Here is a 17,638-nt window from a genome sequence, read left to right on the forward strand (position 1 = left end):
ATGGAACAAGTTATTAACTAATCAATTTATAAGCAACTAGAGGAGAATAGGGTTATAAGGAATAACTCACATGGATTTATCAAGAACAAATCATGCCAAAAAAACTAATTTCCTTCTTTGACAGAGTTACTGGCCTAATGGATAGGGAGGAAGCAGCAGACATGATATCTCTTGATTTTAGTACAGCTTTTGACACAGTCCCCCATGACATTCTCATCAGCAAACTAGGGAAATATGATCTAGATGAAATTTCAGTAAGGTGGGTGCAAAACTAGTTGCAATGCTGTACTCAGAGAATAGTTATCAAAGGTTCACTGTGCAACTGGGAAGGTATACCTAGTGGAGTTCTGCAGGGGTCAGACCTGGGTCTGATACTATTTAATATTTTAATTAATAACTTAGATAACAGAGTGGAGACTATGCTTATAAAATCTGCAGGTGACACCCAGCAGGGAAGGGTTGCATGTACTTTGAATGATAAGGTTAGAATTCAAAACAATCCTGACAAATTGGGGAACTGGTCTGAATTCAACAAGGTGAATTCCTTATAAATAATTGCACTTAGGAAGGGAAAATCAAATGCACAACTATAAAATGGAAAATAACTGGCTAGGTGGCACTACTGTTGAAAAAGATCTGGGAGTTATAGTGGATCACAAATCGAATATGACTCAACAATGTGCTGCAGTTTCAAAAAAAGTTAGTATCATTCTGGGGTGTATTTACAAGAGTGTTACATATCAGACACAGGAGGTAACTGTCCTGCTCTAATCAGCACTAGTGAGGCCTCAGCTGGAGTAGTGTGTTCAATTCTGGGGACCACACTTTAGAAAGATGTGGATAAACTGGAAAGACTCCAGAGAAGAGCAACAAAAATGACAATGGTTTAGAAAACCTGACCTATAAGGAAAGGTTTAAAAGATAGACATGTGCAGTCTTGAGAAAAGACAACTGAGGGGGAACTTGATAATGGTTTTCATACATGTTAAGGGCAGTTTAAAGAGGATGGTTATCAATTGTTCTCCATATCCACTGAAGGCAGGACAAGATGTAACGGGCTTACTCTGCAGCAATAGAGTTTTAGGTTAGAAATTAGGGGAAATGTTCTAGATATAAAAGAGTATTTAAGATCTGGAATAGGCTTCCAAGGGAGGTTATGGAAGCCCCGTCATTGAAGGTTTTAAGAACAGGCTGGACAAATACCTGTCAAAGATGGTCTAGGTTTATGTGGTCCTGCTTCAGTGCAGATGAATGGACTAGATGACTTCTCCAGGTCCCTTCCAACCTCACATTTCTATGCTGTCTTGTCAGGGCCAGGACATGGACAGCCTGGCTTAGGGGTTAGCACTGGGCATGGGCTGAGGGGCCAGGAGCCAGTTTCCAGGAATCAGGCCAGGTTAGAATACCAGGAGATCCAAATCAAGAGACAAATGGATGGGGAGTGATCAAGAGTCAGTAACCAAGAGCCAGACAGAATCAGGAACCCAGGAGGTCAGATTCGGCACATGGAACCAGGATGCAATTACCAAGAGTCAGGATACCAGGAGGTCAGGTTCAGGACACGGAACCAGAGGGCAGGAACCAGGAAGCAGTTACTCAGGGTCAGGCTGAGCCAGGATACCTGGAGGTCAGGATCAGAAGGCAGGAACAGATCAACGCCAGACCAGCAGTCCATGGCAAGGAGAAGCCCAGTTGTACCTGTTTCCTCCTATGGCTTAAAAAGCAGCTACAGCCTATTCAGGAGCCTTGGATCTCTCCCAATCACAAAGTAGGCTTGTGCCCTGTTGGACATCATGGATCCTGGTCCCAGCTGCTATCTGAGAGCTGCTGGGTGGGGGACTGGAATGTGATGACTCAAAGACCCAAGAGGCCTGACATTTCTATGATTGTTTTGTCCAGTTTAGTTTTAAAAGTCCCAAGCAGTGTGGCTTCTACCAGCTCTGTTTCCTTCCTTAAATTTTCTTCCATTGTTCCTAGTTATACAACCCGGCCATGTTCATTTACTCGCCTTCTTGGTGCAGATATCCTTCAAATATTTGTAGACTGTTACTTCCTCCACAATCACTGCATAATTAAGATGATAGACAGATAGATAAACTTTCCTAAGAAATCAATCCTTCCAGCCCCAGGATAATATTGTTGCTCTTTCAGGGTCTGATCCATTATCTTCAATGGGCTTTGGATCAGTCCTTTAGAGGACACAGCAAAAAATAATAATAATTCTACTAAAAAAAGAGAACTATCCTGCTCTTTGGTCATTTATTGGAAATTAATTTGTGGTCTCATCAGGAGCAGCACCAGACCTTCTGGCGCCCTAGGCAGAATTCGGGGGGTGGCATTTTGTGCATTCCCACAGGGCACGAGGGAGCTTCCGGTTCCGCTCCTGTCGTGCCGCTGAAGAAGGACTTTCGGCCGAAATGCCACAGGCGACAGCGGCAGTCATTGAGCTGCTCAATTGCCTGCCGCTGTTTTCCGCGGCACATCAGCACAAGGTCCTTCTTTGGCAGCGCAATGGGAACAGAACCGGAAGCTCCCGTGTGCCCCGTAGGGAGCGCACAAAATGCCGCCCCCCGAATCCTGGCACCCTAGGCAACCGCCTAGAGTCACCTAATGGAAGCGCCGGCCCTGGGTCTCACTCCAATTCCTAGTTGACAAGTGTCTAAATCATAATGCCGCTCTTACTGGCATGCTTGTTGACAATCTGATCAGAAAGACCCAGGATTGAATTAGCATGGCAACTGAACTATTCTTCACCCAAATTCAGGGACTAAGGAATATTGGGGTTTTAGTGTATGGAAGCTTTCACTGATGCTGGCTATGCTGTATCTGTCCCTTGAACAAGTAGATGACTTCTGTGTCCAAATCTGTCAGTCTGGTACTTTTCACTAGCATTAACACTTCTTAAATTAATTCATGAGGGTTAATTGTCCTTTCCTTGATGAAACACCTCAAAATTCTACGTTAATGTGATGAAATGCATAGCGCAGGGGTCGGCAACCTTTCAGAAGTGGTGTGCCAATTCTTCATTTATTAAGTCTAATTTAAGGTTTCACGTGCCAGTAATATATTTTAACATTTTTAGAAGGTCCCTTTCTATAAGTCTATAATATATAACTAAACTATTGTTGTATGTAAAGTAAATAAGGTTTTTAAAATGTTTAAGACACTTCATTTAAAATTAAATTAAAATGCAGAGCCCCCTGGACCGGTGGCCAGGACCCGGGCAGCATGAGTGCCACTGAAAATCAGCTTGTGTGCTGCCATCGGCATGCATGCCATAGGTTGCCTACCCCTGGTGTAGCGCATACAGCCAGTCTGACACACAAAAATGTTGTTGGAAATGGAAAGGTATGAACCAGCTGTAGCCATGTATGTAGAGGAACGAGGACATGATATTTTCAGAGAATCCAAAAGAAATACATGAGTCACTCGCTGCAAGGATTCGAATCAGTCCAGTCAGCAAAATGGCCAACTGAGAATCAATGACTTTGGAATAATAGAGGATGGTTTGCAGAAATGAGATGTGTACAGTAAATCAATACTTCATAACATTTATTGTCCAGTATAACCTGGTGGCATTTTATATTTCCAGATGAAATGTTTGTTTGACTGTACATTATCATAGTCACCACAGAATTCTACAACAAACTTCAGTGTAATGTCATCCCTGCATCATTGTGTGTGTATATGTGTACAGATAGCAGAAACTTTACTTGTAAATGCCATTTAAAACATACAACAATGAAAGCCTGAAAGAAACAGAGAGCCTCCATTTTAGCACGAGACACTATGGGAGAGTGAAAAACTGGGGGCTACCTCCCTCCATATACATACCTTTTAAATTCTATTTTTATCCAGGTTGGGGTGGGTATGTAGAGAGCAGTGTGCCTCCCCAGGAACTTCCACCTCAGCATACTGGTGGATCATCCAATGCTGTATAATTGAGAATCTGCACAAGCAATTGAATGTTGAGTTCCCTTTCCTCCATCTCCTTTGATTTGCTTTGCACCAGCACTCCAGAGAGCTAAATATGTTTGTTTGGGCCTATGAATAAATAAGCTAATCATGAGAGCAGGGTTTATTACTTACACAAGCCAAAAGGCAGTGGAATTTTTTAATTAATTAATTTATTTCATTGTGATGGATTGGATCAATAGATACTAAGAGAAGATATTATGAGCCCATTGCATTGTTTTCCCTCCATACATAAGGAACAACCATAGACTTTCAATCAAATGACTTCTTTTCAGTTAAGGGAAAACAATAAGAAGGAACAAAAGTAAAGTCTCCATGAGTGAGCACCATGTTCATGTCTCCTCTGTAAGAGGCTACAGCAATTCTAAGAACAAAAATGGCTGATGTCTCTGCCACCAGCAGATTTCTTAGAAATTCAGAAGGGTCTGACACGTATAAGAACATCACAGGGTCACGGCTTCATTTGCACACCTTGCTCTAAAGGCCTGCCTCCTTATAGTGACTGTCCTGCTCATGAAAGGTGCCAAATTGACGGCCATGGAAAATTAAATTCAGAGGATTGTGTGCTATACAATGCAGGCAGCTATGCTGCAAGCTTCCCCCATGTGCAATGCTTCCACACACTGCTTCTTCAGTGTGCTTGAACCAAGTCCTGGAGACGAAATCTTTGAGTATGAGAGATGCCTGTGACCCTAAAAACTCCTCAAGGCCCATTGGCAAAGGATTGACTGTTCTGTAACAGCAACTCCTATCTGACCTGCCAAACTCACTGCTCACCAAACATACTGCTTTCACGGTATTTATCTATAAAGAATGCCTTGTGAGGTATCAATGAACACTCATATCACACTGGTCATCAGTAGCATTACAAGATATATACATGGTCTAGGTGGATGAAATTTTGCATACTTACCAAAAATACATGTGTAACCAGGCAGTTGACAAACGTTTTTTTTTTTTTCCCAGACAGTAGATAAGATGTATCTTTCTCTGTCACATGTAAATTAAGCCAACACAAGGGAAGCCTTGTTCGCATGTGAGGTCAATAGGTAAAACCAACAGGAGGGAGCACACTGAACATCAAGCACTGGGGAGAAGAGTCTTATTTGGGGGTGAATTTCAAAGGCTTACTGGACTATAAGAGGAAGGAAAAAAAGACATATTTCTATTCCATTTACATGTTTCTATTCCATTTATTACCCTTGTAGGGTGTGGGGAGATATTCATGAAAACTTGGATTCTGGTTATGACTGAAAACCAGCAGGTCTGAGAAAGACTGAATGCTTGGAAGGAACTCCACTCTATTAAACAGAAAAGGTAACCATCGATAAGTGTAGACCTAGGATTGAATTTGATGGTTTTGTTTTATTTGTAACCTATTGTTCTTACTATCCTTACTCGTGAGCTCTTAAAACCTTTGTTAATAAATGTGTATTTATTTTCACTATAGCTAGATTACAGTGCTGTGTTGTTATAAAGAATCTGATCCTGAGTTATTCTAGTCTAGCTGTGAGTACTCTTCCCCTTCAGGGATAGCCTACCTGGTTATTCATATAAGTGTCCAGTAACAGGAGTTGGATACAACAGAGGGGCAACAGGGAGACTCGGGAATTGGTATGTCTCTGTCAGTAGCCTTCACAAGAGAGAGATCGATCTGCAGAGACCTGGAAGTCAGTGCGTGTTGGTGGCCAGAGGCTGTTGGTTTTTATGGATAGACAAGACTCCTTCACACCAGGGGCATGCACAAAGATGGGGGCCGAGGTGAGAAGCAGCAGCATGGGACCCCCTCCAATAATCAGTGGGGACACAGAACTCCTCTGGCCCTAGGGCCGTGACAGGGAGAGCAAGCTCTTCTGGCTCTGGGGCACAGAGAGGTCACAGAACAATGCCCCTCCAAAAGCAATCAAATTTAAATTCCTCCTCCATGCTAAGGGTAGATAGTAGCAAGGAACCTCACAACTCTGAGTAACCCTGGGGAGCATGACAGTGCCAACATGCTCAGTGCTGAAACTGCTAAAAAGGGCATCGGATATAGTATGGACACCAGGAACTGGACTGAGATGGTCAAACACCACCAGATGGTCAAACAGGCCCCCTGACGGTAGCAACTTTTGTCACTGCTCACTATCACCTGAACTGGATTTAAAACAGTACCTGGAGATAACAAGCACCATATCCCATTAGCAGTCCCTCTTCCCATCCAGCACCCACCATAGTCTATTATGTCTTGTGGAAGTGGATAGTTTCTAGTAGTGGCATTCTAGCTCGTAAAATGTAAAGCAGAAGAAAATCACTTCACTCAAAAATAATAATAAAATTTCTGCCATTAAGGAGTTTAAGTAGTAAATACACACTATTTATCTTATCAGAGTAGACACCCCATCTTAGATATTGCGAAGTCATGCAGACATATCAGTGAGTAGGGAGAGAGATAAATCATACACAGAAATCAAAGCATCCACATGTCCCATTCCATAGATCTTCCTATCCCTTGCTGTTATTTAACACTATGACATGATTGCAGCCCTTATAAACTGGTTTGAGTATTCATCTGATAAAATTTATGGACATTAGTTTTGAAATCTGGAGCCTCCCTTGCTGCTTTAATTGCCATGTCCTGTTCTATATTTGTGCCACGGCAACCAGAGGAACTGCTGCCTCAGTCTGAATAATTTGTGGAATGGTAGTGTCAATTCACATCTGGGTCGGGTACAAGGAGATAACGTTATGACGCAGAACCTCAGACAGCCTCATCTGCATATAAATAGACCTAATCAGAAATGCAAATTGCAATCAGAAGAAATTTTAAAAGCCTGTGATAATTGTGCGATTGTGCAGATAACAAAAGGTCAAACGCTTTTATTGTCAAAGCTTTTAAACTGCTATCAGCCAGTGGTGATTCTTCCTTTACAAACGCAATGTGGAAAAGGCAACCATATGCCAATTTGCAGACAACCTTGGACAAATTCTTGAGAGATTTTTCCTATTATTACCATAGCCCTCTTGTTAAACCCTATTTCACACTGACAATAAAATCTCGACTTGTCCAGTTAGAAACCCCAATCAGGTGATCATAAAGCAAAACAAAAACAGATCATGTGAAATGAAATATTCAGGTGATATTAATAAGTATGGAGAGAGCTTCCATCTTCTTTTTATATGTATATTGCACATCTTATCATCCAAGGGCAAATTAAAAAAAGAAATGATGGACACAATTTAGTGAAACTGACAGATTGCTACATAACATTCTCAAAATTACATGTATTTCTTCCACAATCAGACAAGTCTAAGATTCCAGAGGAATGCCATTTAAAAACATTATGCTACATTTCAGATACTCGCTTCTGCCTCTGTTGAAACAAACGCTTTTATCAATTACAGATAAGAATATTACATTTGCAGTCTATTGCTGATGGTTAATAAAATCAAAACCCAAGAGAAGAATAAAGTAAATTTAGAAGTCTATTATTTCAACTAGCCCTTACTATTAATTATTTCTAAAGTCAGATTGAATAGGAATCCTCATAATGATGATAACTCTCTTTTATCTGTTTTCCAGTGATGGTTTCTTACAATTCGAGGAGAAATTGTTTACCAAATATTTATTTTACTTCTCACTAGACTCCCTGTGAACAACAAACTAGTGAGTCAAGAGAGCCATCTAGTGCCATACCTTGGAATCTTAAAAAGCGTTTTCACAGGATGCATGTCAAATAAAGGTGGGTCTCCATCACCCAATTCAATAGCTGTGATCCCAAGGGACCATACGTCACAACGAGCATCATAAGAGTAGTCATACTGCTGTTCACAAGCAATGACCTATCAGATAAAAGCAGGAAAAACAATGTATTAACCTTCTCGTCAATTCGCGCTGTCCTAGCATGACATTAATGCACTTTTGATTACCAAAATCACATCCAACTTCTATTTCTGCAGCTTTGCCTGCATTTCCCAGATGGAAATGTCTTATAGAATTATAACCTCTCCTTAGGTTTGTTCGTTTTTATTTAAAAAAATATCCCCACAAAATTTAATAGAGAATTATACCCCTTCTATAGAACTGTACAGGCTGCTTCAAACAACTCTACAAAACAGTCTCTATTAAATTCTATATATTTTAATTTCTACTGAAACCTATTGCAATTCTATTACATTCCTATTAACTTCTATTTTGTAAGGTGCAAGGGTGATTTGCATGATAAAAATATTCCATCACTCACTCTCATCAGTCAATTTCTTGCAAATATATGTAGTTTGCCCCTCCTGGATTTGAGTAAATAGAAAAAGCTAAATCAATATATCATGGGCCTGATCTAAAAGCCCACTGAAGTTAATGGAAGTTTTTCCATAGACTTCAAAGGGGCTTTGGATCAGGACCTGTGGACCAGGACGTGTATGCACCCTGCCAGTGAAAGTCAGTGTCTACTTTCTTATGATCACAAGTTTCACAACTAGATCTGAGCTCAAAACAAACCCCTAAATGTGAACATCCGCAAACCTTGCTGTGGAGGTCAGAAACCAAATCCAGGTTAAAATTTGATCCTTGTCTCTGTAAATGAAACAAAACCTTAGATCCAAAAACCCTTGCACTTATTGTGGTTTGGAATCTTGCATCTAATTTTCCAGCTCAAACACCTCACCACCACCAAGTGCTTTGAAAAATTTTTATACTCTGCTGTGTCATTAATAGGTATGTGCACAGTTTTCTGCATGGTGTGAAATTAAATTGCAAATTTGTGTTTACTATAGACAGAATTGCTGACAGCACAAATTATTTTCCTATAAAATAAGTAAAGGGTGTTGAATATACAAGATAAGAAAATCTTGCCGAGACAGTATAAGTTATGGTTAGCATAAAAGCATCTCCTATTACAGCAATGATTTATTTTTAATCAGGCCCTTCCACTTGGTCTATCTAGAGCAAATTGATTCAGAAAAATCAGATCCCATACCTGAACTTTCTCGCAAAGCTAGAACCAAATATTCAGATAACATTCCTTCCTAATTTTTTTCACTTTAGTATGTCAGAGAACTTCCTGTTTCTATTCTGTTCTGTTTAGTTTCGTATATCACCCTCATCAGCGGGATCTCTGAGTGTTCTCTAGTAGTGCATTAAACATCATCATCATCTGTCATGAGAGATTGCTTTTTTTCCCTCTTATGCTCACTCGAGAGGTAAAATTAAAGTAAAAAGTTTGTGGGGGTTCTTCATTGCTGTGGGAGTTCATTCCACAATCTTGGACTGACCCCCAGAAAAGGTCCGTCTCCTAAACAGACAAGCTTTACCCTGGCAGTGGATAGCTCCATTATATCTGAGGAGTGGAGTTGTCAACCACTGTCCTCATCCCAGAGCTTTAGATGATCATGTAGGTATCATCCTAGGCCCAAGCAATTGAGTGCCTTAAAAATATGGACCAAGACCTTAAATTTGGCATGGTATTCTATGGGATGCTAGCGTAAAGATCAGTCTGATGTGCTCACAGTAGCCCATGTTGCTAAAAAGATATGTTATCATGTTCTGTACTAGTTAGAGTTTCTGGATGGCTGCATGCCCAGGTATGTTGCAGTGCTGTAGGACTGGAAGCACCAAAATACCCCACAGGCAGAACAGGAATCAAGACATACAGCAATTGTCTGTGTGGTCACTGTGTACCAGAAGAGGTAGACACTTGCTGGGCTGCTATGATGGCAGAACTCATGGAGTTAGCTATGCTAGCCACAGGGAAATAAAAGTAGAAGTCTAGTGATAAAGCAGCTTCATGACAGGTCCTGCTCCAGAGGTCTGGATAACTTATTTTTATAGTACCACATGAGTCTTCGCACATGCAGGATGATACTTGCCCTGCCAAGAGGAGTTCATAATTTAGGGGTATAATTCTGCTCCCATTGAAACCAATGCCAGTTTTGCCATTAACTTAATCAGGCCCTAAACTAGACAACATATGGACACAAAAGATGGGGAAAGAGAACGTAACACACAGGATTATGCAGTGGAGAAGTTTGGCATGTGTACTGCTAATTTGGGGACAGGATGACAGATGCATTTGTATGTACATTTATCGGAACTGAAACATCAAACCCTTTTGAGATTTGCCCAGGACTATTCAGAACTGCAGTTATTTTTGTCTTGGCTTCAGTAGATATAGCACATGTAGAAAAGCATAGCTGCAAGCATATAATATACCGCAGAACGATTATGACTGGAGCTCTGCTAGCTGGAGACAAGCACGTATAATTAGCACTGTTGACCCACCAGCTGAAAGGAGTCTTGAGTTTAAAGGGCTGAAGCTCCTGAGGAAAGGTGCTACTGTACTCAGTTGACAGCGCTAGCTAAGCAGCTTATGAGGTGTGTGAGAACAATGCTGAAAGCAGAGCAGAGTGTATACAAAATGAACATGGTACAAAATTGTTACCCTTGTTCCAAGAAGAGCAAAACTGCTAACCATGTCCAACAAATAAAATAAACCAGCTGAATGTCTTTCCATATGACATTATGCAGCCTATTTAATTTAATCTGATCTCACCTTAGGGGTAAAAAATATTTTCATCGGCCTTGTATACACTAGCTACATTTCCCAAAAGTCTCTCACTAGTTCAGTTCCACTGGTGTTTAGCAACACTGGAAGAGTTGGTATAGGCACAGTGTCTCTCTCTCTCACACACACAGGCACCAAAGTAAACTTGAGGCCTAAATTGGTTCTTTATTCCCATTTCTTTATTCATGACTTCCAGATCTTATTCAAAGATGAAATTTTTGGTAACATTTATCAATGAAAGATTAACTTTAAAAAAATCAATTAAAAATTATTGAATTTCAGAACAATTTATATTAGTAGTTAAGTATCAGAGGGGTAGCCGTGTTAGTCTGGATCTGTAAAAACAGCGAAGAGTCCTGTGGCACCTTATAGACTAACAGACGTTTTGGAGCATGAGGTTTCGTGGGTGAATACTCACTTCATAATTATTGATTAGAGAACACAGTCTCCTTAACCCCTTAACCCGTGCAGGGTTCATACACCCCATCACACACAATTTTCAAGAGGAATTAGGCTTGGGGGCTCAGAGGTAATGGAAATTTCTTCACACTGCAGAGCAGCTTACCAAGCCCTCCATATCTGTCGTTCCGGCTAGACTGGAATAGCATCTAGAACCACTGAACCCTACAAAAGCGATTGTGGCAACTGGATCTACATAATTACAGACCTATAGGGTATTCCTTCAGCTTTCCTCAAAGCCCCTCTTCATGCTGCCTAGCTAGGAAGTCAGCAATCCTGTAGGTGAAGGGTGAGATGATGCAAACACCCCCACTCTGCACAGCAGATTTGGTGTTGTATCTATCAGAAGGTCAAAAAAGCAGTGGGACATTTCTTCTTCAAGGACTTATCTTTAGCTTTCAAAACGTAGCTTTCTGGATTCTATTATATTGCGTCAATGCTGTTAGCAGCTCAAGAGTAACTCTTTCATTCCTATTGCAGTTCATTGTAGCTTTAGTTTGACCTTCATCAAAAAACTTAAATAAGAAAAAAAATAATCAAGGAAGAAGCTAAATTTTCTATAGTTTGTTTAAATTCTTTATCCACTTCCCAAAAACATCTGTGTTCCCAATGACACGTCACTTTACTGAAATCATGTGAGTCAGCGCCTATAAGATGGTGACTCAGAGGAAGTCACAAGCAGTTAGCCCATACATAGCTCATTAAATAGACATTTTTCTCTTTCACTTTCTTGAAAGGTCAAAAATATTTATTTGCTTGGCTACAAAGCTGCTACACTCTAGCCCCAGATGACATTTGTCTAGATACTTGCATGGTCCTCATCACAGCATTGAGAGAGTTCTTCACAAATATTATGAAATTTGTGCTCAATATCCTGTGAGGCAGATGTAGCAGTTCCCCCATTTTGCATTCAGGGAAGTGAAGTGAAGTATGGAGAGATTTATTCTCAGGATCAGCTAAAGGTCACAGAGGTTATCTATGGCAAAACCAGGAAGTAAATCCAGATCTCCTGATTCCAAGTCCAGTGACTTAAACCACAAAGCCATCCTTTCCCTCCATAAGCATGGCATGTTGCCATTTATTCTAATTCTAAAATCTATTGTCTGAAGTTTGACAGCAAAATTCACTCTTCATCTAAACTTTCTTAGAAAGTTTATTTACAAGCTATGCCAAAATAATTAAATGAGTGTCACAGGGAATTGCATTCATGATGGATGGTGTAGTGAAGGGATATAGGTGCTGTTTCCAGAACAATGTCATTGAGCTTCTGTAGGCTTCACAAACAGTTAAAGACCTACAATATTCCAGCAAAGAGGAGAGAACATGTGGAGCATCTTTAGATACTCTCCTCTCTACAGCTGACAGCTTATGCCTTTAGTAAATACGGTACATGATAGTAAAACTACATTACAGCAAAAATCCCGGCATCCCAGGTGAGAAGCATTTAAAAATAATCAAATTCTCTGTCAATCTATTATGAGTTCTCTTTGTTTCCAACTAAATTTAATCTGCAATTAAACATGCATCCAAGTGCATTTCAGGCAGTTTTCCATCACTCACCTCTAGCAAGAGAAGCTGGTCAGAAAAGACATTGCATTTGTTGCCACCTTGCTAGTGAGTATGTAGAATGTATATGGATTGCATTAGCACAGACTGAGTGATTACTGAACTGAAGACAGTTTGCCATTTACCTTGGGATTTGTTAGGAGTTTACCATTGTGTGCCCTTCACAGAAGCTTGTGGTGGGGTGGGAGGGAAAGTAAGACTCTGCTTTATTGCTTCACCCACGGAAGATGAGCATGGACAGCAAAACAGTTGTTTGGAGGTTGGTTTGTGCAGCTGGTTGGTTTCTATCTTGGAGTTTAAGGCCTTGTCTATACTACAAATGCTTTGCTGGTATAGCAATATTGGTATAGCTATTCCAACAGAGCACCCTGGCATAGATGCATAGTATGCCAACAGAAGGAGTTTTTCTGTCAGCATGGTAATACCACCTCCACAAACAAGAATTAGCTGCACCTACACTGTGGGATTTGCTGGCATAACTATGTCTGCTGGGGAGAGGGGGCTTCAGACACCTGACCAACATAGCTATACAGACAAATCTTTGTATTGTAGGTCTGGCCTAAAACTGTGACTTCCTGGTCCCAAAACGATACTGCTGCCTATTTTGAGTACTGTATTAAAGTTAATGCTCATTCTCCTGTGCATTCAATTCCATAGACCCTACCTTGGGGCTTCAGGACATATGTGGCTTTAAGGGACCAGATCCAGACCTAGCAATCACAAGTTCATTTTCAAGATCCACTCTTCCTGAAGAGCCTCCCGGTTTTGTCCTGTCTTCTGAGCTATTGCTGGTGTCTAGACAATCCTCTGCAGAGCAAGAATCTTTTAAATTGATACAAAAGGCAAAACTTTACAGCCTGCCTTCTCTGCAAGAGATCCAGAACCACATATTCCTGGGGACATGCCCTTCTGTCAAAAAGTGCTTTAAGCCCCTCAGGTTCTAAGGGACTGATGTTTGAGATTTTCTTTTTTCTTCGCTCTGCTGTGCAAGGAGGCTAGAAAGACAGAGGCACCAGAAGAAAATCCTAGACCAGGCAGTATGTTACCTACCCTACCTCCCTTGCTCAAATACATAGTCCAACTTGGATCATATCCAGAAGTATTCTTCCTCATTGACCCAAGCACAGACTGAGGAGGATTTCACCTTGGCTACTGTCCCCCAGGTCCAAAGCCTGGATCCTAGCAGAAGAGTACACTGTCTCTCACAATGTATGCTGAGCATGATGTGGCCCTGCTTCAGGCGGGACTTAGGCTCTACAGTAATACAAGCATAAATATAATAGTAAGTGCCAAACATTTCTTGAAACTTGTGTGCAATAAAATTCAAAATTGAATCTATGCTCTGCTGCTACCATAGTAGATTTATTCTATTGTTTTCCCACCAAATGAGTTCAATTTTCAGAAATTTCCATATTCATTCATCTTCATGCCAGATAATACCAATTCAGAGGAAGATGCAAGAATCTCCTTTATGGTCATTTATGAAATAGCCTATCCTGGGAGAAGTTTCTTCCTAACCCCAGATAGTTAATGTCTGGTTTATGCCCAAGATAATTTAAAATTAATATCCCTTTTGTTTTTAATTTTATCTGATGTAATTCATGCTATGAAAACAAATCTAACCTCTAGAAAGAGTCCTTTCAGTAATATATCTTGTAATCAGTGCTATGAAAATAGATATTTGCCACACATGCATTAAACATGCTGTAAATATATATTTTCAAAATTTTCCTCACTAAAGGCCAAAAGGCCACACATTTTCTTCTTAGATTTATTTTCTATTACAAAATGCAAACCAGTTTTGCATGCATAATCACTTTTAAATTACTTTCAGGCAGCAAAAAAATTAAAACGAATTTTTTTTATACTTTCTGATTTCTCACCTGTTTCAGTTGTCTCCCTTTATCATGTGGATTCCTAGAATTTCTTGTGGTAATCGGAATTTACAACCAAAAAATAGTTTCATATTTGAATGGCACCTAAATGCATAGTCAAAATGCTCTTATCAGAAGAGCTAATTTTAGCTAAATAGAAGTTAAAGCAAAGAGACCTAAAGCTATTAACCCAGGGCTGACCTTGAGTCCCATGATGTAGGCAAGCGAGCGGTGAACAAATAAATTGAAGGATGGAAATGGGGGAACATACTCAGTGCTTTTTAGAGGATTTAGAGTGCTTTTTAGAGGACATGAGCACTGCACATGTCTATTTAGAATTAATTTTGAAACACAGAACAGAGTACAATTTTCAAATGAATGCAGTTCTGTGATTTGGATTGGGAGTTGGATTTTCTATTCCAGGTATTAGATGCCTTTAACTACAGGTATCAATCTGATTTTTAGGTTTTTATATAGTTTAGGTATAAACAAAAGAAACCTGCTCCAAGATGAAATCTGGCATAAGGCTACTGAGCAAAAATCAGGCCCTGAACCTGAAAGCCCTTTATTCGTGTGAATATTAGACATCAGAAGGACTGCTCTTGTAAAATTTTGCAGGATCAACTCATTGTTTTAGATATTTTTCAAATATATGAATGTAAACAAAAATATTGTGCTAGTTTAATATTTGTGTTTACATAATATAGAGAGAGCACCTCATATTACAGTATCAGAGGGGTAGCTGTGTTAGTCTGGATCTGTAAAAAGCAGCGAAGAGTCCTTTGGCACCTTATAGACTAACAGATGTATTGGAGCATGAGCTTTTGTGGGTGAATATCCATTTCGTCAGACACATGTGGTATTCACTCACAAAAGCTTATGCTCCAATACTTCAGTTAGTCTATAAGGTGCCACAGGACTGTCGCTCATATTACAGTGTGACACTGCAAGTATTTTCTCATTGTTCCAACATTCAGTTTATTCTCTCTCTCTCAAAACAAAAACAAACAAACAAACAAACAACAGATTCGAAGCCAGAAAATAGACAGGAGTTTTTTAAAATAAAAGGTGCTGTGGGTATATCTAGTTAGAGCTGCAGGTGCTCAACATTCTCAGAAGCATGCTCTTGTGATCTGAAGTAGTAAATTTCATGGAGATGTCTATTTCACCAAGGAGGAGGAAAGCATTCTGCTTTACTGGAATAATCTTGCTGAACGCTATGTTCTCTTGGCTGGTAACGTGGACCCCAAACAGGGAGCTGATACAGTTCAGACTCCTTGTTTGAAGTCATAGTCCCATTTAAGTCAACAGCAAAACTCCCATTGATTTCTAGGATAGATGCTAGCAATGAAATCTTGGCTCCACTGACCTTCTATGATATCATATCCACCTTGGAAAAGATATCTTTTACTATCTATACACTTCTTCAATGAACACATTATTAAATGTGTTGTGCTCAACAATCCCATAAGTAACTAGCATCTATTCATCTCTGTCAATTTCTGATGGTTATAAGTAAACTGTAAAAGTTGGTGTCCATGGAAACTCAATCTCTGTTGTTTTTAAGTCATTCCCAATGTCTGTTCCAGATCCTGTATGGCAATTCTTGTTCCTAAAGCTAGATTTGGTACAGGGTGACAATGCTAATTCACATTAGGTTTACACTTAAGTTCTGAGGTTCAGATTTCAGGCTGGACCAGGTCAAGAGTTTAGCTTTAATACTGCTAACATCTTGTGAGCTTCTCTTGCAAAGTTTTGGATGAATGAGATCATCTGATTTTGTGATATTTTCACTATTCAGGGTAAGAATCTTGCACTGTTCCTTTGACCACTTCTGAACTGGAACTGGAACTGGAAATAAGCCACTGCTCCCCTGCCACCCACTCTTTTTTTCTTTTTCTTTTATTTTTTTTTAAGATTTGGAATACAAGATGTATAGGTGAGTTCAATTCAAAGGATTAAATTTGATTCTCCTCCTTTGTCCCCAGAGTACTTCAGGGATGACAGACACAGATTTTAGGTAACTTATTTAACAGGCAACAACAAGTATTTATAAAAGTAACATCAGCAATGATGATGCTGAATCTAGCCTGGCTATATTCTCTGTTTCAGTCTCTGCAAATGATTCCTATATGTGTGAGGCCATTTTGATTAACATAATAACCAACTCTTAAGGTTACCTCTTAGGTTTAATCTTTTTTTCCCCTGAGCTCTTCAGCTGCTTCTATACAGCTAACTTCCCATAAAATTATCTCCCACTTCCACTTTCCAACCATATTTTGGTTAAACCCAGGATATGCACTGATCTCTTGCTCTTTTTTCTCTGTCCTGATGCTCTTATTTGACATACACACACATCAGAAAAACATTTCCAGAAGGCCCAATTACTCATTGGGGGCTTAGTCCAATTTCCTCATTTTTTTCTAGACTATATGCTTTCAATTTCTCCGATTCAGATTATTTCCTATTGACCTACTTGTTGTAAGCTGTTTGGGGTTGTCCTCTGCTGTCTCTCCATAGGACCCCCCACACACATATCAGATAAAAAGGAGCCAGGAAACTTTCTTTGCCTGCTGCCCTATATTTTCTTTTCACTGTACAAGTCTCCATTAACTTTCACTAATCCTAACTTCGACTCAATGGAAAATTGTTTTTAAAAAGCTGTTATCAAGGAGGATTTTTCTAGTTCTCATAATTCTAGATTTTCATCTTTCATAGCACAATTTACACGTGCATTAAAAAAACTAAGAAGGCATCACAAAAAGTAATGCAAATTCTGTATCTGATGGAACATAAAAGTGTCATTCACACAAACACAAGGCAACCAACTATAATGATGTAAGCCCATGAGCCTTACAGTACTTGAAATATAAAAGATAGTTCAAGGAGCAGCATAATCAGGTTTGGAAGGATTCGATTTTTATCGGTAAATATCAATTTTCACTGGACACACAGAAACCTATGAAAAAATATTTCCATCAATAATAATCAAACTTTACAGATAGGCAAAGTAAAAAAAGTGCTGCTTGAGGACTAACAGAGTTTGACTTAAAGGATACTTTGTATATTTTAACATGTGATGTTGACAATTTGTATTTCAACAGTTACAAAACTTTAACATTTTGAATCTCAACTACTGTCATTAAATAATCATTTTCTGATTTCCTCTGTTGCTGACCCGCTCCATAATTTCCCACAACTGTGAACATTTAAATCAATACAATT

At 39.6% G+C, this 17,638-nt stretch overlaps 1 protein-coding gene across 1 annotated transcript in view; it reads right to left on the reverse strand.

Moving 5' to 3' along the window:
- The window catches only part of MYO3B (myosin IIIB), a 390,911-nt gene that overhangs the window by 300,861 nt on the left and 72,412 nt on the right, over positions 1–17,638 (reverse strand). The window contains exon 8 of the mRNA XM_050916262.1: positions 7,652–7,797. Coding sequence (XP_050772219.1) covers positions 7,652–7,797 — 146 coding nt within the window. The remainder of the gene's footprint in view (positions 1–7,651; positions 7,798–17,638) is intronic.

This window comes from Gopherus flavomarginatus, chromosome 10, assembly GCF_025201925.1.
Source record: "Gopherus flavomarginatus isolate rGopFla2 chromosome 10, rGopFla2.mat.asm, whole genome shotgun sequence".
NCBI classification, from domain to species: Eukaryota; Metazoa; Chordata; order Testudines; family Testudinidae; genus Gopherus; species Gopherus flavomarginatus.